The 26,826-nt window shown below is 43.2% G+C and overlaps 1 protein-coding gene across 5 annotated transcripts in view; it reads right to left on the bottom strand.

Moving 5' to 3' along the window:
• Nucleotides 1-26,826, bottom strand: part of HECW2 (HECT, C2 and WW domain containing E3 ubiquitin protein ligase 2) — a 453,200-nt gene that overhangs the window by 200,121 nt on the left and 226,253 nt on the right. For all 5 annotated transcript variants that reach the window (XM_075317832.1, XM_075317831.1, XM_075317833.1 and 2 more), the window contains one exon: nucleotides 23,408-23,480. In XM_075317832.1, coding sequence (XP_075173947.1) covers nucleotides 23,408-23,480 — 73 coding nt within the window. The remainder of the gene's footprint in view (nucleotides 1-23,407; nucleotides 23,481-26,826) is intronic.

Raw genomic sequence — 26,826 nt, 5'->3', positions numbered from 1 at the left:
AGAGGTTGGGGGGAGATGTCAGAGGAAGAAAGAACGGGTAGCACCTCTATGCCACAAACACAGCGTGGACTTGGTCCGCATGGCTGCGCAAGACACATGAGTGCCTTTTTGTTGCACTACCTCCAACATGACAGTCGTATTGTCAAAATTAGAAGTGATGATGACTACTGGATTGCCACACTATTAGATCCCCGGTACAAGTCCAAATTTTGTGACATAATTCCAGCCATAGAAAGGGACGCACGTATGCAGGAGTATCAGCAGAAGCTGTTACTCGATCTTAGATCGGCTTTTCCACCAAAGAACCGTGCAGGTGCAGGGAGGGAATCTCCCAGTTGTAACTTGACAAACATGGGACGGTCTCGTCATCTTCAACAGTCTACCCGTACCAGTAGGACCGTATCTGGTGCCGGTAACAGCAATTTTATGGAATCTTTTCATAATTTTTTTAGACCCTCTTTTGCAAGGCCACCAGAGACAACAAGTCTGACACATACTCAACGGCTGGAGAGGATGATACAGGAGTATCTCCAAATGAACATCGATGCCATGACTGTGCAACTGGAGCCTTGCTCCTTTTGGGCTTCAAACCTAGAAAAATGGCCAGAGCTCGCAACTTACGCCTTGGAGATTTTGTCGTGTCCAGCTGCCAGCGTTGTCTCTGAACGTGTATTCAGTGCTGCTGGGTGTGTGCTGACAGATAAGCGCACGCGTCTGTCCAGTGACAATGTGGACAGACTGACGTTCATCAAAATGAACAAGTCATGGATCCAGAAGGAATTTACTACCCCTGTGTCATCCTGGGGAGAGTAAATGCTTGTTGATTTGGAATGTGCTTGATGCAAATCAAAACATCCTGTTTGCAACTAGGGCCCAAGTCCTGCCACTGATGGGGTGGGTGTCTGTGTGGCCCAATTTTTGGAAAAAAGGGAGACTCCGCTTGGAGTAACCCTTGCTTGCTGTGTTTTTAAAAGAAGCCAAGATGAACAGAGCTGGGATCAGGAAAGACTTTGCTACCTACCCCTGTGTCATCCTGGGGACGGATAAGAATGGCGTATTTTTGAATGTGCTTGATGCAAATGTAGCTGTGAAGTGTACAACTAGGGCACAAGTGCTGCCACTGAATGGGTGGGTGTGTGGGGCCCAATTTTTGGAAAAAAGGGAGGCTCCGCTTGGAGTAACCCTTGCTTGATGTGTTTTTAAAAGAAGCCAAGATGAACAGAGCTGGGATCAGGAAAGACTTTGCTACCTACCCTGGTGTCATCCTGGGGACGGATAAGAATGGCGTATTTTTGAATGTGCTTGATGCAAATGTAGCTGTGAAGTGTACAACTAGGGCACAAGTGCTGCCACTGAATGGGTGGGTGTGTGTGGGGCACAATTTTTGGAAAAAAAGGGAGACTCCGCTTGGAGTACCCCTTGCTTACATTGTTTTTAAAAGAAGCCAAGATGAACAAGTCATGGGTCAGCAAAGACTTTATCTACCTACCCCGGTGTCATCCTGGGGACGGATAAGAATGGCGTATTTTTGAATGTGCTTGATGCAAATGTAGCTGTGAAGTGTACAACTAGGGCCCAAGTGCTGCCACTGATGGGGTGGGTGTCTGTGTGGCCCAATTTTTGGAAAAAAGGGAGACTCCGCTTGGAGTAACCCTTGCTTGCTGTGTTTTTAAAAGAAGCCAAGATGAACAGAGCTGGGATCAGGAAAGACTTTGCTACCTACCCCTGTGTCATCCTGGGGACGGATAAGAATGGCGTATTTTTGAATGTGCTTGATGCAAATGTAGCTGTGAAGTGTACAACTAGGGCACAAGTGCTGCCACTGAATGGGTGGGTGTGTGGGGCACAATTTTTGGAAAAAAGGGAGACTCCGCTTGGAGTAACCCTTGCTTGCTGTGTTTTTAAAAGAAGCCAAGATGAACAGAGCTGGGATCAGGAAAGACTTTGCTACCTACCCCTGTGTCATCCTGGGGACGGATAAGAATGGCGTATTTTTGAATGTGCTTGATGCAAATGTAGCTGTGAAGTGTACAACTAGGGCACAAGTGCTGCCACTGAATGGGTGGGTGTGTGGGGCCCAATTTTTGGAAAAAAGGGAGGCTCCGCTTGGAGTAACCCTTGCTTGATGTGTTTTTAAAAGAAGCCAAGATGAACAGAGCTGGGATCAGGAAAGACTTTGCTACCTACCCTGGTGTCATCCTGGGGACGGATAAGAATGGCGTATTTTTGAATGTGCTTGATGCAAATGTAGCTGTGAAGTGTACAACTAGGGCACAAGTGCTGCCACTGAATGGGTGGGTGTGTGTGGGGCACAATTTTTGGAAAAAAAGGGAGACTCCGCTTGGAGTACCCCTTGCTTACATTGTTTTTAAAAGAAGCCAAGATGAACAAGTCATGGGTCAGCAAAGACTTTATCTACCTACCCCGGTGTCATCCTGGGGACGGATAAGAATGGCGTATTTTTGAATGTGCTTGATGCAAATGTAACTGTGAAGTGTACAACTGGGGCACAACTGCTGCCACTGAAGGGGTGGGTGTGTGTGGGGCCCAATTTTTGGAAAAAAGGGAGGCTCCGCTTGGAGTAACCCTTGCTTGATGTGTTTTTAAAAGAAGCCAAGATGAACAGAGCTGGGATCAGGAAAGACTTTGCTACCTACCCCTGTGTCATCCTGGGGACGGATAAGAATGGCGTATTTTTGAATGTGCTTGATGCAAATGTAGCTGTGAAGTGTACAACTGGGGCACAACTGCTGCCACTGAAGGGGTGGGTGTGTGTGGGGCCCAATTTTTGGAAAAAAGGGAGACTCCGCTTGGAGTAACCCTTGCTTGCTGTGTTTTTAAAAGAAGCCAAGATGAACAGAGCTGGGATCAGGAAAGACTTTGCTACCTACCCCTGTGTCATCCTGGGGACGGATAAGAATGGCGTATTTTTGAATGTGCTTGATGAAAATGTAGCTGTGAAGTGTACAACTAGGGCACAAGTGCTGCCACTGAATGGGTGGGTGTGTGGGGCACAATTTTTGGAAAAAAGGGAGGCTCCGCTTGGAGTAACCCTTGCTTGATGTGTTTTTAAAAGAAGCCAAGATGAACAGAGCTGGGATCAGGAAAGACTTTGCTACCTACCCCTGTGTCATCCTGGGGACGGATAAGAATGGCGTATTTTTGAATGTGCTTGATGCAAATGTAGCTGTGAAGTGTACAACTAGGGCACAAGTGCTGCCACTGAATGGGTGGGTGTGTGTGGGGCACAATTTTTGGAAAAAAAGGGAGACTCCGCTTGGAGTACCCCTTGCTTACATTGTTTTTAAAAGAAGCCAAGATGAACAAGTCATGGGTCAGCAAAGACTTTATCTACCTACCCCGGTGTCATCCTGGGGACGGATAAGAATGGCGTATTTTTGAATGTGCTTGATGCAAATGTAGCTGTGAAGTGTACAACTAGGGCCCAAGTGCTGCCACTGATGGGGTGGGTGTCTGTGTGGCCCAATTTTTGGAAAAAAGGGAGACTCCGCTTGGAGTAACCCTTGCTTGCTGTGTTTTTAAAAGAAGCCAAGATGAACAGAGCTGGGATCAGGAAAGACTTTGCTACCTACCCCTGTGTCATCCTGGGGACGGATAAGAATGGCGTATTTTTGAATGTGCTTGATGCAAATGTAGCTGTGAAGTGTACAACTAGGGCACAAGTGCTGCCACTGAATGGGTGGGTGTGTGGGGCACAATTTTTGGAAAAAAGGGAGGCTCCGCTTGGAGTAACCCTTGCTTGATGTGTTTTTAAAAGAAGCCAAGATGAACAGAGCTGGGATCAGGAAAGACTTTGCTACCTACCCCTGTGTCATCCTGGGGACGGATAAGAATGGCGTATTTTTGAATGTGCTTGATGCAAATGTAGCTGTGAAGTGTACAACTAGGGCACAAGTGCTGCCACTGAATGGGTGGGTGTGTGGGGCACAATTTTTGGAAAAAAGGGAGGCTCCGCTTGGAGTAACCCTTGCTTGATGTGTTTTTAAAAGAAGCCAAGATGAACAGAGCTGGGATCAGGAAAGACTTTGCTACCTACCCCGGTGCCATCCTGGGGATGGTTAAGGATGGCGTATTTTTGAATGTGCTTGATGCAAATGTAGCTGTGAAGTGTACAACTGGGGCACAACTGCTGCCACTGAAGGGGTGGGTGTGTGTGGGGCCCAATTTTTGGAAAAAAAAGGGAGACTCCGTTTGGAGTAAACCTTGCTTGCTGTGTTTTTTAAAAGGAGCCAAGTTGAACAAGTCATGGTTCAGCAAAGACTTTGCTACCTACCCCGGTGTCATCCTGGGGACGGTTAATTATGGCGTATTTTTGAATGTGCTTGATGCAAATCTAGCTGTGAATTGTACAACTGGGGCCCAACTGCTGCCACTGAATGGATGGGTGTGTGTGGGGCCCAATTTTTGGAAAAAAAGGGAGACTACGCTTGGAGTCACCTTGCGGTGTTTTACATGATTTTAGAATGGCGTGCCATGCCTATATCTGTGTGTCCTCCTCTTTTTCCTTGTCCAGCTGTTTTGTTTTCGCATGAGTATATGTCCTTGTCACTTTCCCATGTGTTGGAGTTGTTTGTCACCTTTTGGACACCTTTGAGGGTGTTTTCTAGGTGTTTTACTGTGTTTGTGATTGCCTGCCATTGTTTCCTATGCAGTTCGAGTTCGGTTCGTCGAACGTTCGACGAGCCGAACTCGAACGGGACCTCCGTTCGGCGAACCAACCTCGAGCCGAACCGGGACCGGTTCGCTCATCTCTAGTAAGGAGATGTTCCTCGTTCCTGCGGTGTCACACATAGCGATGTGTGCTGCAGCAGGAACGACTAACAACATCACTAATCAATTTTTTGTTTCAGGACGATCTCTCCATGGTCAACGATTTTGACCACTTTTGCGATCGTTTAGGGTCGCTAATAGGTGTCACACGCTGCGATGTCGCTAACGGCCCTGGATGTGCGTCACAAATACCGTGACCCCGACGATAATACGTTAGCGATATCGTAGCGTGTAAAGCCCACTTTAATGTCCTTTATCTTGTTCTCCAATGATAACAGAGCAAAATACTCCACTCCATCCACAATCATAAGTTGTTATGACAGCCAAAGGCCTACTGAATACCCCCATGCCTGACATTTCGGTACACCTACCTGTATATACCATATATACAGTCAAATTATATAGGTAGATAAGACACACAGTATATCAATGTTCAATATTACCGTAGTGAGAGATAAAAAATAATCTTTATTGGTACATATTAAAACCAGCCTCAAATCTATAAAAAACGTGGATAAAAAATCCACTAGGTGAATTATTTAAATCCTAAAGAGATGTAATGAGGTGTATCTATACATATACAACACTAGTGTGGGCAGAAAGCAACGTTACACCTAGATCCTGTAAAGATATAAAGAGGAGCTTAAAGAAATACACAGCCACTATATGCCAGTGACAAAGTCAATTTATATTCAAATTATCATTCAGTCTGTGAAAAAAAATCTCAATAAATTCCTTTGAGTGTAAAGTGAACTTAAATTAACCTTCGTCAGGCTGCATAATTTTACAACGTTAACAGCGACCCCTTATCTCGGAAGGGGGTGGAGATATTTTATTGAAATTTGGCCAATATATTCTGAACCAAAACTGCAGAGATGTCACGAAATTTCAGCCCTCTACGGCTTTTGGAAAAAAAATGTATTGCAATTTTAAAACGGAATAGTTACAATTGTACCTATTCAGCCGGACAAAGGTTAAAGGTGAAATAAATCAATGATCTCACCCATACCGCAGATCCAACTGGATAAACAAGTGGGCCCATAATAAGTCCAGGGAATGCAGTGGAGGTATTACCTCAGGCCTAAAGGTCCCTCGCACAAAAACAATAAAGTTCTCACCCTGGTGTCCCACTGGCTCCTGCCCTAATAAGGGTAGTCCACCTTCGATCCTAACAAGAGCCCTCATTCGATCCTTGATACTGGCCAGATGAGCCATGTGATATTGGATTCCTAGCCTGGCATTTTAGTTGTCATCCACTGATGAATCCCAGAAGAAAGGAGGAAACGCACCAGGATTGAGCATAGGCTATGTCCAGGGTCATGTGAACAGGGACAGCTGTGGACTGCCCTTGTTAGGGCTGGAGCCTGTGGGACACCAGGGTGAGAACTTTATTGTTTTTGTGCGAGGGACCTTAGGCCTAAGGTAATACCTCCACAGTTTTCCCCGAACTTATTAGGGGCCCACTTGTCTTTCCAGTTGGATCTGTGGTATGGGTGAGATATTTCCTTTTTTTCACCTTTAATTTAAGTTCACTTTACGCTCAAAGGAATTTATTGAGCTTTTTTGACAGACTGAATGATAATTTGATTACCAATTGACTGTCACTGGCATGTAGTGGTTTGTGTATTGCATTAAACACCTCTTTATATCCTTACAGGATTTAGGCTACATGAGCACGCTGCTTTTTTTGCTGCTTTTTTGCTGCTTTTTTGGCTGCAGTTTTGTCAGCTGAACTTTCTGACATCTAACTTCCCAGCAAAGTCTATAAGAAGTCAGATTTGTCATGCGCACATTGCAGTTTATTTGTCAGCGTTTTTTTTGTCAAAAGTTTGTGACAAAAAAAATGCAGCATGTTCATTCTTCCTGCGTTTTTGTCAACATTTGTCACCCATTGAAATCAATGAGGGCATCAAAAACGCAGGAAAAATGCATGCTAATCAAAAGTGGTGCATTTTACCTGCCTTTTACCTGCGTTTTTGGTACCAAAAACGCAGGTGATTTGTCAGGAAGTGAGGTAACAGGCAAGTGGTCCCGTCCCGTCCTCCACGTGTTCCCCGAAGTACCGCTGTCCCCAGGGGAGATGATGTGGAGGACGGAGACTATCAGCAGCGGCGGCAGCGAGAGGGAAAAATCAATGTTTTCAGCTGCCAATGTCCATCCCCCTCTCGCTGCCGCCGCCGCCGCTCATAGTCCCGTCCTCCACATCATCTCCCCTGTGCGTGCACGCTGGGGACAGCGGTACTTCGGGGAACACGTGGAGGACGGGAGTATCAGCGGCGGCAGCGAGAGGGGGATGGACATTGGCAGCTGAAAACATTGATTTTTCCCTCTCGCTGGCGCCGCTGCTGATAGTCCCGTCCTTCACGTGTTCCCCGAAGAACCGCTGTCCCCAGTGTGCACGCACAGGGGAGATGATGGACCCCTCTCACTGCCACCGCCCCCGCTGATAGTCCCGTCCTCCACGCTCCTGTCAGCTCCACGCAGTAGCGCGATCAGCTGAGCTGTCACTGAGGTTACTCGCGGCAACCGCTGGATTCAGCGGTAGCCGCGGGTAACCTCAGTGACAGCTCAGCTGATCGCGCGGCTGTCTTCAGTTGCTGCGTGGAGCTGACCGGAGCGGCGGTGTTTGCTGCTTCTCCGGTCACCTCCATGCAGCAGAGCTGGAAGCGACGCTGGACCATCCTGGATTACGCCGGACATGGAGGGCTTTGTCGGGGTTAATAAATTGGTAATGAGGGAATTTGTTTGTGTTTTTTATTTCTAATAAAGGATTTTTCAGGTGTGTGTGTTCATTTACTGTAACTTACAGATTAATCATGGAAGGTATCTCGGGGAGACGGCTGACATGATTAATCTAGGACTTATTGGCAGCTATGGGCTGCCAATAACTCCTTATTACCCCGATTTGCCAACGCACCAGGGCAAATCGGGAAGAGCCGGGTACTGTCCCAGAACAGCCGCATCTAATGGATGCGGCCATTCTGGGCGGCTGCTGACTGATATTGTTAGGCTGGGGGGCTCCCCATAACGTGGAGCTCCCCATCCTGAGAATACTAGCCTTCAGCCGTATGGCTTTATCTGGCTGGCATTAAAATTGGGGGGGACCGCATGCCAGTTTTTTTTAATTATTTATTTATTTCTACATTTTTTTTTTCAATTCAACAAGCTTTATGGGCTTGTTTGAACTGAAAAATACATGAAACAATTGTTGACAAAACTGCAGCCAAAAATGCACCAAAAAAGCACCTACATTTTTTGTGACATTTCCAGGCTCTCTCTGACAAGGTGCAGTTTTGGCTGCAGTTTGTGAACACGAAAAAGAAGCAGCGTGCGCATGTAGCCTTATGTAACATTGCTTTTTGCACACACTAGTGTTCTATATATATATAGAAACATCTCACAACATCTCTTTGTGATTTAGGGAATTCACCTAGTGGCTTTACAGCCACATTCTTAATATATTTCAGGCTAGTTTTAATATATACCACTAAAGGTTATTTTTAATTCTCACTACAGTGCTGTTGCACAATATGTGTATAAACTACATTATTGAGTGCATCGTATAGGCAATCAAAAAATCTCAGGTTCAAGTTCCCGAAATGTGCTAATAAAAATATAAGGAATACAGAAACAAAATCTAAAAGTTTAAATCACTCCTTTCTCAAAATGCAAATAGCGAAATTTAAATAAATAAAATTATGTTGTATCGTGGCATGTAGAATTGTCTGACCAAAAAAAAAATACAAAAATACTTATCGCATACAGAATGCCAAAAAAAACAATATGACAGAATCTCCCACAAAGAAATATCATCAACTAGAAAATATTAAAATGATTTATGGGTCCTCGAGGCACAAGACAAAATAAATCCAGTATTTTTAAATAAAATTTAAGTTACGGTAAATGATGTAGAAGAAAAGCAAAGGCGAGGTTTCTTTCCATGGTTTGCAGGTGGCACATCATCCATATCATCATTTCAATTTAAGTAATCCAGCATTGCCAAGGAATTTAACATACATATCCTGTAAACAAGGTCAAGCCAAAGAAAAGCCAGCAGAGACAGCTGCTTCAAGGACAAACAGATGTGAGGGATTAAATGCAGCACTGAATAAAGTATTATTCTGTATTGCTCCAGTCCTCAGATGAAGATGAGCCGTATATTAGGCTCTGTGGGCACATTGCTTCTGTAGCACTCATGTTTCTGAAGCTATAACCCCCATCATATCTGTCTGCCAAATTCATAGGATAAGTTACCGTAAAAACTACCCGTTATATCTAAAACTTGTCACAATTGTCCAGACATTTAGAACTCTTTAATTAGGTGAAAACCGTGACAATTTTCAGACTTCGAAAACATTGCAAATATAAACCATCATTTTACTGGATGATAATGGCACCCGAGAGAACTACACAACTGATAATGACGCTCCATCATGTCACACATATAACACCAACACCACAATATCAACAATTGCTTGCTACATAAAATAACACCAATCTTACAGCCAAAACAAGCAATATAAACAGTATAAACTTCAAATTTCTTTATTAACAATAGCTTTAAGTAAAATGAATCAAATGGAACCACCCAGATGATGGATGGAATGATATACATGGGGGACACGGCACTAGTGGTGAAAAATACACACCAACATATACCAGCAGGATAGTAAGACAGATAATTATAAAATATGTGCTTAGCAGTAAGAGTCACAGTCAGTCTATTACAAGATATATAAATAAAAAGTTATTATGTATAAGGACAGTGAGGTTAAGATTGCAAGGCACAATTCATATTACCAAAGAGTAAAAAATCCAAGAAGGTATCAGTGCAGCAGCCCTCATGAACACTGACGCGCGTTTCGCAGTTACTGTGCTTCGTCCAGGAGTCCGCCTGTGGGAGCGCCTCCTGAAGATCACAGGAGGACCTGGAAGCTACACAGATGCCCAGGGTCTGGTAGGTATGACTCTCCTGGGAAGGGAGATCTGCATTTTTTCGAAGGGTAAACTTGCCCCCAACCGTGTTTTTCTGAGAATAAGCCCAACCCCGAAAATAAGCCCTAGCACATTTTCCGGAACAAAAAAAAATAAGACAGTGTCTTATTTTCGGGGAAAAAAGGTATGCTATGGAGATGTGAAATTCTTAAAATGAATGTCTTGCCCCACATTTTATATCTCCTCCAAACCCTGCCTAAGAACTTCCTATATCCATTTTTAAATCCTTTGAATCTCTTCAAATAGGCAAATAAACCTGCCAGATTATTGTGGTCTTAACCATGTAGACCTAAAAGTAGGGGTAGTTTATGCCTTCCTGATTTAAGGACATATTATCTGTCTGCTCATATGTTTAGATAGACTAGTGTAAACATGCCTAATTTAAATTGTGGATGTAAATCGATCAGAGCTTTTCAGAGTTGTCTTTATCAGCCCTTCCTTGGCTACCCAATATTAGCCTGTCATCATTGCAGTCACATCCTACAATAATCTACTCACTTCATTGCTGCTACAGTTCAGAGATAAGCAAGTTTCTTTTACCTATCCATCTTCATTATCTCCTATGGTATTATCAGTTCACCCGATTTTCCCCCAGGCTTGTCAGAACCAGTTTTCCAGTTGTGGATTTCTCAGGGAAATTTTAGTTTTAATCAGATCAGGGTGGATATGGATTGAACTTCTCTTTAGGCCACTTAAGATATAGTGGCCCAATCTCTGCTGGGAACCTGGCGTTTCCTTCAACTTCTACATTTTCTTTGCTCTCTTCCAAATTACGCACAATGCGTACGAAATCTTTAAACATTTGAAAATCTCTGTGTGGGTGAGGGTATGATCTGTCACACTCTCTTCTGGTTATTTTATGATTGTTGATCCATTGGACAAGCCTACATCTAAACAAAATGTACGTTTTACTATCTTGTGACTGTCCTACATGGTGTTAGGCCCTGTGCCCACGGTGCTTTTTTTTCAGCACAAAAAAGCTGCTTTTTTCTGTGCTTCTTTTCATGCTTTCATGCTTTTTTTCATGCTTCTTTTCATGCTTTCATGCTTATTTTCTTGCTTCTTTTCATGCTTTTTTTCTTGCTTTTTTTCATGCTTCTTTTCATGCTTCTTTTCATGCTTTTTTTCATGCTTTTTTTCATGCTTTCAGGCTTTTTTTCCTGCTTTTTTTCATGCTTCTTTTCATGCTTTTTTGGTACTATTGAATGCTTGTTTCAGCTCATTAAAGTTGGATATGAAAATAAAGGTGTTCTGATATCATTTCCTTCTTCAACCCATTTTCTTCAATCTCCATTTTGGAATAAAAGTGACAGGAAAATGATGATCCATTAGATCGTTTACCAGCGCCGGTATTCACCAGCTCATGAAGGTGAATAGCGGCGCCGGGAATCAGGTACTCAGAGATCACTGTTGCTATAGTAACTCGCTCATTAGGTTACTATGGCAACGGTGGCAGCGGTGATGTCACCGCTTACCAACCCGCAGTCTCTGCTCACTCATTGAGTGATTAGACAGCACGAGGAGCAGAAGCGTTCTTGCTCCCCCGTGCCTTCTGATGTAGCAGAGCTAGATCGGTGACAGAAGACCAGGATCGAGGAGGGGTGAGAGGGAGTAATAAAGATGGAGTCCCTAACTGTGTCTGTATATTTATTTCTAATAAAGTATTTTTTTCTGTGTGGTGTAACCCTTCATTGGAGATTCTAAATGGCCGGGTCAAACTTGGCCTGACAATAAGAATCTCGGACTTAATACCAGCTGGTAAAACAAAGCTGGTATTAACCCCTTATTACCCAGCGTGCGACCCGACACCAGGTCCGCTGGGAGAGTTGGACACAGCGCCAAAAGATGGCACTTCTATGACAGCACCATTTTCTGGGGCAGCTGCAGACTGCAATACGCAGCAGGGGGCCCAGAAAGCTTGGGCCACTCTGCGCTGCAGATTCCAGTCCCTAGCTGTCTGGTTGTACCTGGCTGGACACAAAAATTGGGCGAAGCCCACGTCATTTTTTTTTAGATTTTTGGCAAAAAAACTCAAGGAAAAAGGGCTTCCCTGGATTTTTCATTGCCAGTGAAGGTAACACCAAGCAGGAGGGGTTAGCAGCCAGTAGCTGTTTAAGTTACCCTAGCAATAGAAAATGCAGCGAGAGCCTAAGCATTTTTTTTACCCCTAACCCTTTTGGGTTATGTGTTTGTTTTTTTTTATAATGAATTAAAGAAAAATCGACATGGGCTTCGCCATATTTTTGTATGCCAGCCAGGTACAGCAGGCAGGTACGGGTGGCCTCCAACCCCCAGCTGCCTATTTGTACCCAGCTGGGAACCAAAAATATAGGGAAGCCCTTTTTTTAATTATTTCATGAATTTCATAAAATAATTAAAAAAAAAAAACGACATGGGCTTCGCCCAATTTATGTGTCCAGCCAGGTACAACTAGGCAGCTGGGGACTGGAATCCGCAGTACAGGGTGGCCCAAGCTTTCTGGGCCCCCCCACTGCGAATTGCAGTCCGCAGCTGCCCCAGAAAATGGCGCATTCATAGGAAGCGCCATCTTCTGGTGCTGTATCCAACTCTTCCAGCAGCCCTGGTATCGGGTGGCTCACTGGGTAATAATGGGGTTAGGGCCAGCTTTGTATTATCAGCTGGCCCTAAGCCTGAAATTCATGGTGTCACGCCAATATTAGACATAGCCGCCATGAATTTCAAGTAAAGATAAAAAAAACACAACACAGAGAAAAATATTTTTATTAGAAATAAAACAAAACACAATTAGTGACTCCATCTTTATTGAACTAAAGAACCCCCCTCCGCCGTAGTCCTGGGTCGAGGGTCCCGCGATGTCCAATCCGGATCCAATATCATCTGATTGAAAGGCAAACTGATCAGATGATGACACATCATCTGATCGGTTTGCCTTCTGATCAGATGATATTGGATTCAGGTCTTTGAACCTGACAGGTTCAAGGACCTGAAACAGATTACACATCAGCTGATTGTCTAAAAGTCTCATGGGCTCCAGGACCCGCTGGTAAGCAGCTGATGGTATCACCTAATAGCATCATCCGATCGTTTACGTCCAGGGAAGATCAGCTGATTCATCATCTGGTAGTTAAAAAGCCGGCAGGCTTTTCACCGCTGGACGTAAACAATCAGCTGCTTACCGGCAGGTCCTGGAGCCCATCGGATGTGACCCAGGAGACTGCAGAGAGGTGAGTAAGGTGAAGAGTTAATTCCAGCAGCGGATCTCCTACATGAACTGTATTCAACTTGTGACATCCCCTGACCTCCCTGTAGAGTGGTGTCGGTAAAACACTGCAAGAATACTGAATGTCTGGTGCATGGCAAAAGGTGAACACAGTTCATGCAGGAGGATCACCGGGGTTTTTCGGGGTTCACCTTGACGTCAGCGGGGGTTGCCTGCATTTATGTGGCATAGGCTGTGCACCAGGCATTCAGTATTCTTGCGGTGTTTTACCGCGACATCTCTTTGCAGGGAAGTCCGGGGATGTCAGGAGGTGAATACAATTCATGCTGGAGAATTACCGGGGGCTTTCCTGGAGATCCAACAGCAGGAAGATGAAAAATCGACCGCAAACAGCTGCTATGCCAAACAATTTCTTTTTTATTCAAGCGTTCTTTTCATCGGTGCAGATAAAAATGCGGGAGGTGACTAGGATGCGAGTCCCTCCAAAGGACGACGGCCGTTTCGTCTGTAAGCCAGACTTCTACGGGTCCACGTCGGGGAATGGCCGCACGCACCTTATAAAGGGGAGTGCATCCAGGCCACATCACCGCACATTAAAAACAGAGGAATGCACACATGATAGTGATTAACATAAGTGCAGACAACACATCCCATTTAAAACATGGTCATACAATCAATGTGACACACATTTCAAAAACAAACATGAAAACAGGGGAAAAAAAAGGAAAAAATTCAGGAAAAAATTCACCTGAAAGGTACAGAGGCATTTATCAATGTCATATCAATACATAACTCATTATGTTCATGTTATTCTTTTTAATGACATAACCACTCATTTATCAAAAGATCCAAAATGAATCCATCACTCGAAAATAATTTGCAAAAAATCAGTTTTATGCAAGCCAGTATTATAAGAATACAGCTAGGTCGTTACGGTCATTCAAACCCAGGTTTCCCTGCGCTCCAAATTTTATTATCATACTTGCTTCTTTACGTAGCAATAACTTATGGAGATCGCCCCCTTGTGGAGGCAGGGAAACCTGGACTAGTCCTGCAAAGCGCAAGATGTTGGGATTACCTTCATGTGCTGTGCGAATGTGTTCTATTAGCCTAGGAGAACCTTTACCTGTGGAGATCGATTTATAGTGCTCCCTAAAGCGTATGTACATGCACCTTATTGTCTTCCCTATATAAAATCTTCCACAGGGGCATACAATCACATAAACCACATACTTCGTCTTGCAGGAAATAAACTGCCTGACCTGGTGAGAAAAAGAGCCAATTTGAAGAGATGTACCAGTGAGATGTAAGGCGCAAAACTTGCAGTGACCGCAGCGAAAATTCCCAACAGGCGAACATTTCTCGAGCCATGTGGACTGACAGGTCACCCTGTTTTTCACCAGCAGATCTCTCAAATTATTACACCGTCTATAATAGACTAGGGGTCCTGCATCTGTCATACTCTTTAGATCCGGGTCGTTGGCAAGGATATGCCAATTCTTTTTTATGGCTTTTTTTATTACTCCATCTAAGGGGCCAAACCTAAAACTGAACATAAACCTATTTACGGCATTGTTCGTTTTTCTCACCTTTTTTGCCTTTGCCTATGTGACAATTTTCCAATACCAAAAGATTGGCTGACCCATAGATTTTCAGAACTCTCAGAACACGCCTTCTCATACGCAGAATCAATTAGTGTACTAGGGTAACCCCGTGCCAATAACCTTGATCTTAAATCCCCAGCTTGTTCTTCAAAAATCTCTTTTACATTATTGATCCTTCTTAGTCTCAAAAACTGAGAGTAGGGTAAAGCTACTTTAGTATGAGTGGGGTGGGCACTCTGAAAGTGCAGTAACGAGTTAGAGGCAGTTGGTTTCCTATACATCTTTGTCAATATTAACCCTTCTTTCACTTCTACCTCTATATCCAAAAATGTTATAACGTTGCCTCCAAAACATGATGTAAACGACATATTCATGGTGTTTGTACTATTGAGGTAGGTGACAAAACCTGTGAACTCCTCCTCTGTACCATCCCACACCATGAATATGTCGTCCACATATCTGAGGAACAACTTCACGTGCTTGAGAAATGGGTTTGTGCTAACAAAAACGTATACGCTCTCAAAAAAACCCAAAAAAATATTAGCCATGGCGCACGATACGGGGGTACCCATTGCAGTACCCCCGCACTGAACGTACCATTTATCCAGGAACATGAATGCGTTTTTTGAAAGCACAAAATTCAAAGCTTCACCTACAAAATCACAATACAACTGCGTTTTCCCACTGCGAGCCACTGTCTCCCTCACTGCCTGTACACCTAGGTTCTGGGGTATCCGTGTATACAAGCTTTCCACATCGATGGACACAAGATTAAACCCCTCCTGCCAATCAAAACCTCTCAACAAAGATATAAAATCGTTACTATCCTTCACATAGGAAGGGATTCTTTCCATCAGAGGCCTCAGTAACCAATCAAGATAGTGGGACAACGGCTCAGTTAACGAACCGATGCCAGCCACTATCGGGCGGCCAGGGGGGTTGACACTATCTTTGTGTATCTTAGGTATAGCATACCAATGGGGTTTTGTGGGAAATTCTGGAATTAATTTTTCGACCTGAGTGCTAGTGAGAAAACCGAGTGTTACATATCTCCCCAATAAGCGTGTTAATTGCTTCTTATACTCAGTAATGGGGTTAGATTGTAAGGGAGTATATGTATCACGATCCTGCAGATGCCTTAAGCATTCTTTAATATAAGCGGTGCGCGTTAACAACACAATATTACCGCCTTTATCCGCTTGGCGGAATACTGTGTCATTCCACGTGCACATTATTTTTACCGCTGCCGCTTCTCCCTCATTAAGATTATTATCCATTTTGGGATATAGCAATGCCTCAACATCCTTGACAACTGCTTCCTGAAACACATCAATTAAATTCCCATGGGCCACCGGGGGGAAAAAAATTAGATTTCACCCCCTTAGTGAATCTACCACATTCATTAGTGTCACCACCTGGGTCAAAAGGCTTTTCGCCCTCGGGGTCATTCAGACTCAACAGCAAACCAGCGGCCTGTGTTACAGTGGAGTCAAAAGCCCCCGTAATATCCCAATCGCACCCCTCAGTTGTGCAAGGTTGGTGACCCTCAGGGACTATAGTCGAAGTGGTCGACGTCTGGTGAAAAAACTTATGCAAGTGCATTTTCCTTGTGGCTTTATATAAATCAATTCTGAATTCAGAAAAATCAAACTCTTCTGGCACGCAAAAATTTAAACCTCTAGATAGGACGGCTACCATATCATCGGTCAACACATGTTCAGACAGGTTAACAACATTATTGGCAGAAGGAGAGAGAGAGGGTGACAAATATTCTAATTCTTCCATGAGACAAATTTTCTCTTGTGACCTCTTCCCCTTGTGCCTCTTCCTGCCCCCCCTACGGATGCGTTTCCTAAAGGGGCAGGATTTGGCCCAACTTGAGGGGTCACCGTTCTAGAGGGGCCTGGAACCACATCCTCAGAGCCACTGGACTCCGATTCAGTGGTCCAGTACCCTCTTTCCTGGTTACCCAATTTTTTGTTTTTTATATAAGGTTTTCTTTTATAATTTTTAGTGCGATCTTTTGTCCAACAGAAAATTTGTCCCATTTCGTAATCTTTTTTATCTCTCATGAACTTTTCTCTTTTTTTAATTTTAATCTCTGTCTGAGTGTCAATCAATTTTTTGTCCAAATTCTGTATGAATGTTAACCATACACCCTCAGTGACACGTGAACGAGTGTCTTTTTTCAAAACGTCCAGCTGTATGTTCAGAGCTGAATATTCCTCCTCATTTTTCTTCAAGACCAGCTGTAGCAGCCTCATGGAACAATCATGCTGAATGCTCTCCCATTCTTTAGTAAAGTTTTTATCATCTTGAAAATGGGACAATGTTTTTATCACTCGGAGGCCCCTAGGGACCCTGCCGCAATCAACATAAGACTGTAACGACTTTATAGTCCAAAATAGACGCACCTCTCTGTCAGAGAGGGAATATATCTTATTTTCGAGTGTTTTAATGCCAAGTACCTCAGTGTCCTTTTTTAGATTGCATTCCTCGAAAAAGGAAGCCGCATCGATCCTCCCCGCCTGTACACCTGGAACGTCCACAGAACTTGCGCTTTCATTGTCCATCAGTTCCATAGTGGCCACCGCAAATGTGATAAAACACACAGTCTCTTGCGAACTTTGGTACTGAGCCCGGCAACAGCGTGCAAAAAAGACTCCAGAAAAGAATCCAAATATACTGTAGCAACAAGTGAACAAGTCCTGCACCGCCTGCTAGTGATTATGTTAATCACTATCATGTGTGCATTCCTCTGTTTTTAATGTGCGGTGATGTGGCCTGGATGCACTCCCCTTTATAAGGTGCGTGCGGCCATTCCCCGACGTGGACCCGTAGAAGTCTGGCTTACAGACGAAACGGCCGTCGTCCTTTGGAGGGACTCGCATCCTAGTCACCTCCCGCATTTTTATCTGCACCGATGAAAAGAACGCTTGAATAAAAAAGAAATTGTTTGGCATAGCAGCTGTTTGCGGTCGATTTTTCATCTTCCTGTTGTTGGATCTCCTAGCTGCTCAATACCGACCAGCACGCTGCGCCTGCAAACCAGCGCTACATGGCAGTCATCAGCACGTGAGCCACTGAACTTGGAGGTAATCTGAGGGCAGGCGGTGCAGGACTTGTTCACTTGTTGCTACAGCTTTCCTGGAGATCCCCCGCTGGGATGAACTATTCACCTTGTGACGTCAGCGGGGGTCCCTGCATTGTTTAATGCCACATGTCACTGCAGAGAAGTTCGGGATGTCACAATGTGAATACAATTCATGCAGGGGGATTACCGAGCAATGCTGCCCACATTCTTGGAGATCCCCGCTGGGATGAACTCTTTACCTTGTGACATCAGCAGCGGTCCATGCATTGTTTACCGCGACACCTCGCTGTATAAGTTCAGGGATGTCACAAGGTGAATACAATTCATACAGGGGGATTACTGGGGTATTTCCTGGAGATCCCCCGCTGGGATGAACTCTTTACCTTGTGACATCAGCGGCGGTCCATGCATTGTTTACCGCGACACCTCGCTGTATAAGTTCTGGGATGTCACAAGGTGAATACAATTCATACAGGGGGATTACTGTGGGATTTCCTGGAGATCCCCCGCTGTGATGAACTCTTTACCTTGTGACGTCAGCGGGGGTCCCTGCAGAGGTGTCGCGCTAAACAATGGGAGATAAGATAACAGCTCCCGACGCTGGCTATGTGGCTTTCTTCTATGAAGGAATCTACATAGCCATAGCTTTCTTTTCTCCCTTAAAACGCCCAAACGCATAAAATATAAAGCAACGTGGGCATTACACATGCGTTTTTTCTTGCTTTTTTCCCTGACTCCATTGAAGTCAATTGGGGAAAAAAGCAGGAAAAAACGCTAAAACAATTGACATGTTGCTTCTTTTTTCAGCAAGAAAAAAAGCAACTGAAAAAGAAGCAACGTGGGCACAGCAAGTCCTGATTCTCATAGACTTTGCTGGGATGCTTTTTCCTTGCTTTTATTGATTAAAAAAAGCAATGAAAAACGCTAGAAAAAACGCTGTAAAAACGCCCTGTGGGCACAAGGCCTTACACTGTATTTGTACCCCTGATGAAGCAAGGCACAAGATAGCGAAACGTACGTTGAGGCTGTACTTATCTCTCTACAGCATTCGTTCTGCTGGAACCAAGGTTTCACTTTTTACCATATATTATGTATATGTGTCTCATGAAAGCTTATTCCATTTTCTGTGGATTCAGATTTCTTTGTTATAGCATTGTCTATATGCTTCAGGCATTATACATTTGATACAGTGATGTTAATATTCAGCCGACATTGAATTGCACTGGCACTTTATCTGAATTAACCTGGCTGACTCCACGCCACTGTGTCTAAAACATTTACTGCTTAAGTTTATATATACCATTTTATCTATATTACATTTTGTGTCCCTAGACGTTGCCTACATTTGTCTTTTTAATCCACTATTTGTCATTTCAGATATTGTTCTTCTCGATTCCACATGATAATTATTTATTTTATCTGCAGCATTTATGCTCCTGTGTCCTCCAGTTTTCTGACTCAAATCAATACAGCTTCCTGCTGCTCCCTGATTATATGGACTGATGGCATTAATGGGTCTTGTGTGAATGGACACCTAGTTTAGATATATTGGTAAACTGCTTCCCTTCTCCCCATCTTCCCCTCTTTTCCATTCTCTTTCACCCTTTAGTCTTGCTTATCCCACCATTTTTTTTTTTAATTTCTTGTCTTTCTTTGCTCCGTGTTTTCTTTTTTATTTGATTTTTGCTCTGTGGAATTACAGTTATATTAGTTTTCTGTTTTCCTTTTGGAGATCTTGAGCTCTTCCATGTATCCCTGTCATAGGATTTTACTGTAATGTACTGGCCAACTTTGCATTTGTTAACTATATGAAGCTAACTATATTCAGATTATGTAATTGTTTTGTTGATAAATAGAGAATTAAAAAAAAAAATGGTCCGGACAAAATTGTTGGCACCCTCAACTTAACATTTGGTTTGCGCAACCATTGGAATTAATAACTACAGTCATGGCCAAAAGTTTTGAGAATGCTACAAATATTAATTTTTAGAAAGTCTACTGCTTAAGTTTTTCTAATGGCAATTTGCATATACTCCAGAATGTCATAAAGAGTGATCGGCTTAACAGCAATTACTTGCAAAGTCAATATTGGGTAAGAAAATGAACTTTAACCCCCAAAACATATTTCAACATCATTGCATTCCTGCCTTAAAAGGAGCAGCTAACATTGTTTAAGTGATTGTTCCATTAACACAGGTGTGGGTGTTGATGAGGACAGGGCTGGCGATCAATCAGTCATGATTAAGTAAGAATGACACCACTGGACACTTTAAAAGGAGGCTGGTGCTTGGTATCATTGTTTCTCTTCAGTTAACCATGGTTATCTCTAAAGAAACACGTGCAGCCATCATTGCTCTGCACAAAAATGGCCTAACAGGGAAGAGTATCGCAGCTACAAAGATTGCACCTCAGTCAAAATCTATCGCATCATCAAGAACTTCAAGGAGAGAGCTTCCATTGTTGCCAAAAAGGCTCCAGGGCACCCAAGAAGGACCAGCAAATGCCAGGACCGTATCTTAAAACTGTTTCAGCTGCGGGATCGGACTACCAGCAGTGCCGAGCTAGCTCAGCAATGGCAGCAGGCTGGTGTGTGTGCTTCTGCACCCACTGTGAGGCGGAGACTCTTTGAGCAAAGCCTGGTTTCAAGGAGGGCAGCAAAGAAGCAACTTATCTCCAGAAAAAGCATAAGGGACCGACTGATATTCTGCAAAAGGTACAGGGAGTGGACTGCTGAGGACTGGGTAAAGTAATTTTCTCAGATGAATCCCCTTTTCGATTGTTTGGGACATCTGGAAAACAGCTTATTAGGAGAAGAAGAGGTGAGCGCTACCACCAGTCTTGTCTCATGCCAACTGTTAAGCATCCTGAAACGATTCATGTGTGGGATTGCTTCTCAACCAAGGGAATCGGCTCACTCACAGTCTTGCCTAAAAACACAGCCATGAATAAAGAATGGTACCAGAATGGTACCATAGCAACTTCTCCCAACTGTCCAAGAGCAGTTTGGCGCCCAACAATGCCTTTTCCAGCATGATGGAGCTCCTTGCCATAAAGCAAAGGTGATCACTAAATGGCTCATGGAACAAAACATAGAGATTTTGGGTCCATGGCCTGGAAACTCCCCAGATCTTAATCCCATTTAGAACTTGTGGGCAATCATCAAGAGACGGGTGGACAAACAAAAACCAACAAATTCTGGCAAAATGCAAGCATTGCTTATGCAAGAATTGACAGCTATCAGTCAGGATTTGGTCCAGAAATTGATTGAGAGCATGCCAGGGAGAATTGCAGAGGTCCTGAAGAAGAAGGGTCAACACTGCAAATATTTACTTGCTGCATTAACTCATTCTAACTGTCAATATAACCTTTTGGTACTCATAATATGATTGCAATTATATTTCTGTACGTGATGTAAACATCAGATAAACACAATTAAAAATCAGAGGGCAACAGATCATGTGAAAATATAATTTTGGTGTCATTCTCAAAACTTTTGGCCATGACTGTACAATCAGTTGCTTCCTATAACCATCAACAAAGCTGCTTACACCTCTCAATTGGAATTTTGAGCCACTCTTCTTTTGAAAACGACTGCAGGTCTCTCATATTTGAATGTTGCCTTCTCCTATCAACAATTTTAAGATTTCTCCACAGGTGTTCAATAGGTTTTTGATCCGAACTCATTGCTGGACACTTCAGAACTCTCCAGTGCATTTCTGGGTGATTCTTAAAGTATGTTTGGGGTCCTTGTCCTGCTGGTAGACCCATGACCTAGGACACAAATCCAGCTTTCTGACACTGGACACTACATTGCGACCCAAAATCTTTTGGTAATTTTCAGATTTCATGATGCTTTGCACACAGTCAAGGTATCCAGTTTCAGAGGCAGGAAAGCAGCCCCAAAACATCTTTTAACCTCCACCATATTTGACTGTAGGAACTGTGTTATTTTCTTTGTAGGCCTTATTCCATTTATAGTGAACAGTAAAATGATCTGCTTTACCAAAAAGCTCTATCTTGTTCTCATTTGTCCACAAGACACTTTCCCATAAGTATTTTAGCTTACTCTCATACATTTTGCCAGACTTCAGTCTAGCTTTATTATGTCTCTGTGTCAGCAGTGGGGTCCCTCCTGGGTCTCCTGCCATAGCATTTAATCTCATTAAAATGTTGACGGAGCCACTACGTTGATGAAACGCACGTCAAGGCTCCTGCTCCCAGTTGTATTCATTGTACAAGCACTCTGCTATCACATTTCCCGGTATTTAACCTCTTATCTAGTATGTTTGCCTGATGTTTTGTGCCTTGTCTATATTTCCATCAGTCTGCGGTTTTCCCTGAGAGAACATGGATCTGCCTTGTATGGTAGGATAGGGTGCTTGATATTATGTGATATTTACCATATGATGACCTCTTTTACTGATATATTAACACCCATCTACACTGTATTCCAGATTGTCACTGGTGATTACACTGATAACACACAGCACCTGGGGAATTTGTTCTATCTTTAGTGCATTTTTTGTGTGAATGACATCACTGTATATGTTTGCACTATTTTTGTTGTGTATGTGCTATTCTAATTAAATTTAATTGCTGAAATTTATCTAATTTTTGTCCTTCTTCTGTTGGTTCCCTTTGAGGTTATTGCACCATAGTTAATATTTAGAGTTCAATGCTTTCGGTGCTGCTTATGCACCCTAAGCCTCCAGGACAGCTTGAATTTCTTTGGAACTTTATTGGGATTGGGATATCCACCATCTGAACTGTCCTAAATTGCAATCTTTAATCATTTTTTCTGTCGTAAACATCCAGAGAGATTAACTACAATGGCGTGGGTTGTAAACGTCTTGATTATGTTGCGCACCATGTCCAAAGGAACATCAAGATCTTCAAGAACATCAAGAAGGAGATGGATTTGTAACCTTGAAATTGTTAATATTTTTCAACAAGTTTGGTAAGCAAATTCTTCTTCTCTTTCTGTTCTCCATGGTTACTGCGGCACACACAGACACACAATGGAAATATTGAGTCACCTTCCCTTTTTTATCTTATTTTAGGTGTGATTTTCATATTTCCCACACCTGTTACTTGACACAAGTGAATTTGACCGAGCATCACATACTTGAAACAAAGTTGTTTACCAAACATTTTGGGAAGAAATACTTTATTTTCTGGAACAATTTCAATGCTGCCAACACTTTTGGCCATAACTTTATGTTCTAGATTTTCTTAGCAGAACTGCATCTTAGCATAAGCAGTTTTTATTAAATTGTTATTTTGAAAATGAGACACTATCTCAAAAACAAAGGAAATGGATAGGTAAAAATTTGGGGATCGCTGGGGGTCCACCTGCTAGGGTCATTTGCACTTCAGCTTTACTAAAACAGGTATACACGGTGAGCCCCCAGTGATTATCAAGTTATCTCCCATCCTAGTCTGCAGAGGTGACATCATGACTACAGCGCATATGACTGATGTAGCCAATCACTGGGTGGGCTCAACAGCTCCTTCTGTACATCAGGGTCCTTTCTAAGCCCAGTGATTGTCAGTAGTGGTCAGCCTGTCAACAAGAACAGGGGCAATGGGAGAGCTGGCACTGGAGCAGGGATTGGTTAGTATAACTGATTTTATTATTTTTATGTACAGCAAAATGATGGGCTTAAAAGCAGTGTTCACTGTAACCTTTTCAAGCCATTAATAGTAAAAATTAGCCATTACCTGATAAAGTAAAGCTAGCAAGCTTTCGAGATTGCTGTGAAGCGGAAAATCCATCCATACCATCTGCACCCATCTACGAAAAAAGGAAGCATTAATGTGCCAGAGATATGATGCATAAGTAATGTATAAGTAACAGCTCCACTGCTAATCAGCCAAGGCTGGGTCACCATTCTCCAGCCAAATAAAGGGGAGAGTCCCACATCTTTCAGGCATTTGTCCTATAGACATGCCTGAAATGCTCAAGATGGAAATAATTACGTAAGGTAGTAAGTAGTAGCATTACCTTAGCTTGATACATCTATTGATTCATTTAATTGACTGGAAAGCAAACGTTAGTCTTTCCATGCATAAGAAGAACGCTTAAACAAATTACTCTGCTGTTATATAAGAATATTCTTTACCTTATGTGACCTGTAACGTTCACTGAGAGGCACAGGATGACACACTACTTAAAGAGGTTTTCTAGTTAAAACACGTAGTCACTAGTGATGAGCGGACTCGCAGATAACTGGCACCGGCGGGTCCCAGAAATCCAGTTTTTAAAATTCGGTTCCAGGCCAGATTCCGGTCCCCATATAACTCTATGATGACCAGAATCCGGGGATTAAAAATGGTGGTAGAAGGGATAGGGGGACGGGAGCATGCACGCTGTACTTACTGAGGCAGCTTTGCAGCTGTACACTGCTTTCAGGCACAGTATTCACTTACTGGGCTGTATTACATTCATTGCATATCCACTGCTTTCCTTGCCAACCGGCGCCTGTGATTGGTTGCAGACGCGCCTCCACAGAGAGTGGCAGCTGACTGCTTCCAATCACAGGTGCTGTGCGTCCGTGGTAAAAAATAAATAACATATTTTGCGTACGGTCCCCCCCATATTATGATGCCCAGAACAGATAAAACATACGGCTACAGGCTGTAGCCCCCAGCCGTTCGCTTATTGTGGCTGTTTATCAAACTAAGAGGACCCGCATGCGTCTTTTTTAAATTATTTAAATATAATGTTAAAAAATGGCATGTGGTTCCCCCCAATTTTAGATACCCAGCCAAGATAAAGCCCAACAGCTGAGGGCTGGTATTCTCAGACTGGGGAGGCTAATGCTTATTGGACCACCACCCAGCCTAAAAAAAGCAGCCTGCAGCCACCCCGGATTGTCGCATCCATCAGATGCAACAAGCCCGACGCTTTAGCCAGCTCTTCCCTATTACCCTGGTGAGGTGGCAATCGGGGTCATAAGGGGCCCAGCCCAAAGCTGAAAAAATCCTTTATTTGGAATAAAATACAAAAAAGCACCTTCTTTCACTACTTTATTAACCCCCAAAACACCCTTGCAGGTCCGACATAATCCACACGAGGTCCCACGATGATTCAGCTCTGCTACATCTGAACTGATGGCGCAAGATCATGGAACATGACCCCCCGCTGTGGGCTCCATGTAGAGACTGAATGAGCTGCGTGCTCAGTGGTGAAGTTACTCAGGCTAGCTGCAGTCTCAGCTGGAGTCTCCACCTGTGACTGCAGATGTGACCTCAGAGGAGAAAACCGTGGGGGTGTTTTTGCCAAGAAATGCAGATTTGGTGCTGAAATTTTTACACCATATTCTTGCCTGCCACTATTCCACACCTCCTGGCAAAAAATCACTTCACTACCGCATCATACCTCATGTGGTTTTGATGCGTTTTTTGCCAGTAGATTGGGTGCATAAATATGGTGTCAAAATTAAATCACCAAATTTGTATATCTTGACCTAATGCAAAAATGCAAAATTGCATAAATGCAAAAAAAACAAAACAATTTTTCCACCACAAGGTGCAAATTTGGTGCTGAAATCTGGTACACACATTTCAGCACCAAATTTGCACCTCCTGGCAGTAAACTGTACTTAAATGGTGTCAAAACGTTTTTTTTTTGCTATTTTGGGCCAAGAGATGTAAATTTGGTGATGAATGTTTTACACTTTATTCATGCACCCAATCTACACCTCCTGGCAAAAAACGCATTAAAAACGCATGAGGTATGATGCAGTAGTGATGCAATCTTTTTCCAGGAGATATAGAATGGGTGCAGGAATATGGTGTAAAAATTTCAGCACCAAATTTTCATCTCTTAGCAAAAAGAATGTGGTTCTCTGCCAGGAGATGCAGGTCTGTGAACTTGAGTTTAGTGAGGTCACTTGAGGTCCCCTGAGGTCAGGTTACCTGCAGTCAAAGGTGGAGGACCGTGGGAACCTTCTGTTGAGACTGCAAACAACCTGAGTGACGTCACCGATGATCTTTGTGGCCCATTCATTCTCTGCCTGAACCTCACAGAGTTCGGTCATGTACCATGATCACACACTGTGAATTCAGATATATAGTAGAGCTGGAATCGTTGTAGGACCTCGTGCGGATTACGTCGTACCTTCAGGGGTATTTTGGGGGTTAATAAATTGGTGAAAGAGGGGTTTTTTTGTATTTTATTTCAAATAAAGGATTTTTTCGGTGTTCATGTTTATTTACTTTCATTTACAGATTAGTAATGGAGGGTCTTATAGACACCTGCCATTATTAATCTAGGGCTTAGTGGCAGCTGTGGGCTATCATTAACCCCTTATTATCCCGATTTCCACCATATAAGCAATAAACCTGGGCCTCCCCAGCCTGAGAATATGCAGCTGTCAGGCTTTATCACAGCTGTTATCCAAATTGGGGGGGAATGCATGCTGTTTTTAAAAATTATTTGTAGCTTTATTTTTTTTTTTTAATTTCTCCAGTGCCAAATCCAGATCCAGAACATCTGGAATCCCGGGCCTGGGTCTGGCACCCGGGTACCTTTGAAACCATGCAGATCCGGACTTTTACAGTCCGGGTCCGCCCATCACTAGTAGTCACCTACCCACAGGACAGGTGGTAATTTCCTAACCAGTGGGTGTCCAACCACTGAGACCTGAACCGTTCTGCAGAATGTGAATTTTTATCCCTGACAGGAAACATTTATCCTCAATTACTAAATACAGTGGCAGGTTTGATGTCGGACCGCTGCTTCATTCGTTCTCTATGGGGAGAAAGGCAGTGCTAAGAAGCCCCATAAAGAATGAATGAATGAATGAATGAATGAATGAATGAATGAAGCAACGGTCAGGCATGTGCAGTGCCATGCCATTCTAATAGGCATACAATGTCCCAGTTCTATCATTTGTTGAGTCCCTACAGATAAACAAGTTATCACCTATCAATAAGATAAATGATAACTTTTTTGTAATCCAGAGAACCTCTTTAAAGGGTTAGTCCCATTTCCAAAATCCTATCCTAATATGTAGCAGGTGTCATAATAAAAAATATTAGCAAATACAGTGGGGAAAAAAGGTACAGTATTTAGTCAGCCACCAATTGTGCAAGTTCTCCCCCTTAAAAAGATGAGAGAGGCCTGTAATTCACAT

The sequence above is a fragment of the Anomaloglossus baeobatrachus genome, chromosome 7 (assembly GCF_048569485.1).
Source record: "Anomaloglossus baeobatrachus isolate aAnoBae1 chromosome 7, aAnoBae1.hap1, whole genome shotgun sequence".
Classification (NCBI taxonomy): Eukaryota; Metazoa; Chordata; class Amphibia; order Anura; family Aromobatidae; genus Anomaloglossus; species Anomaloglossus baeobatrachus.
The sequence above is the reverse complement of the archived record's forward strand: the minus strand, read 5'-3'. Positions and strand labels throughout refer to the sequence as shown.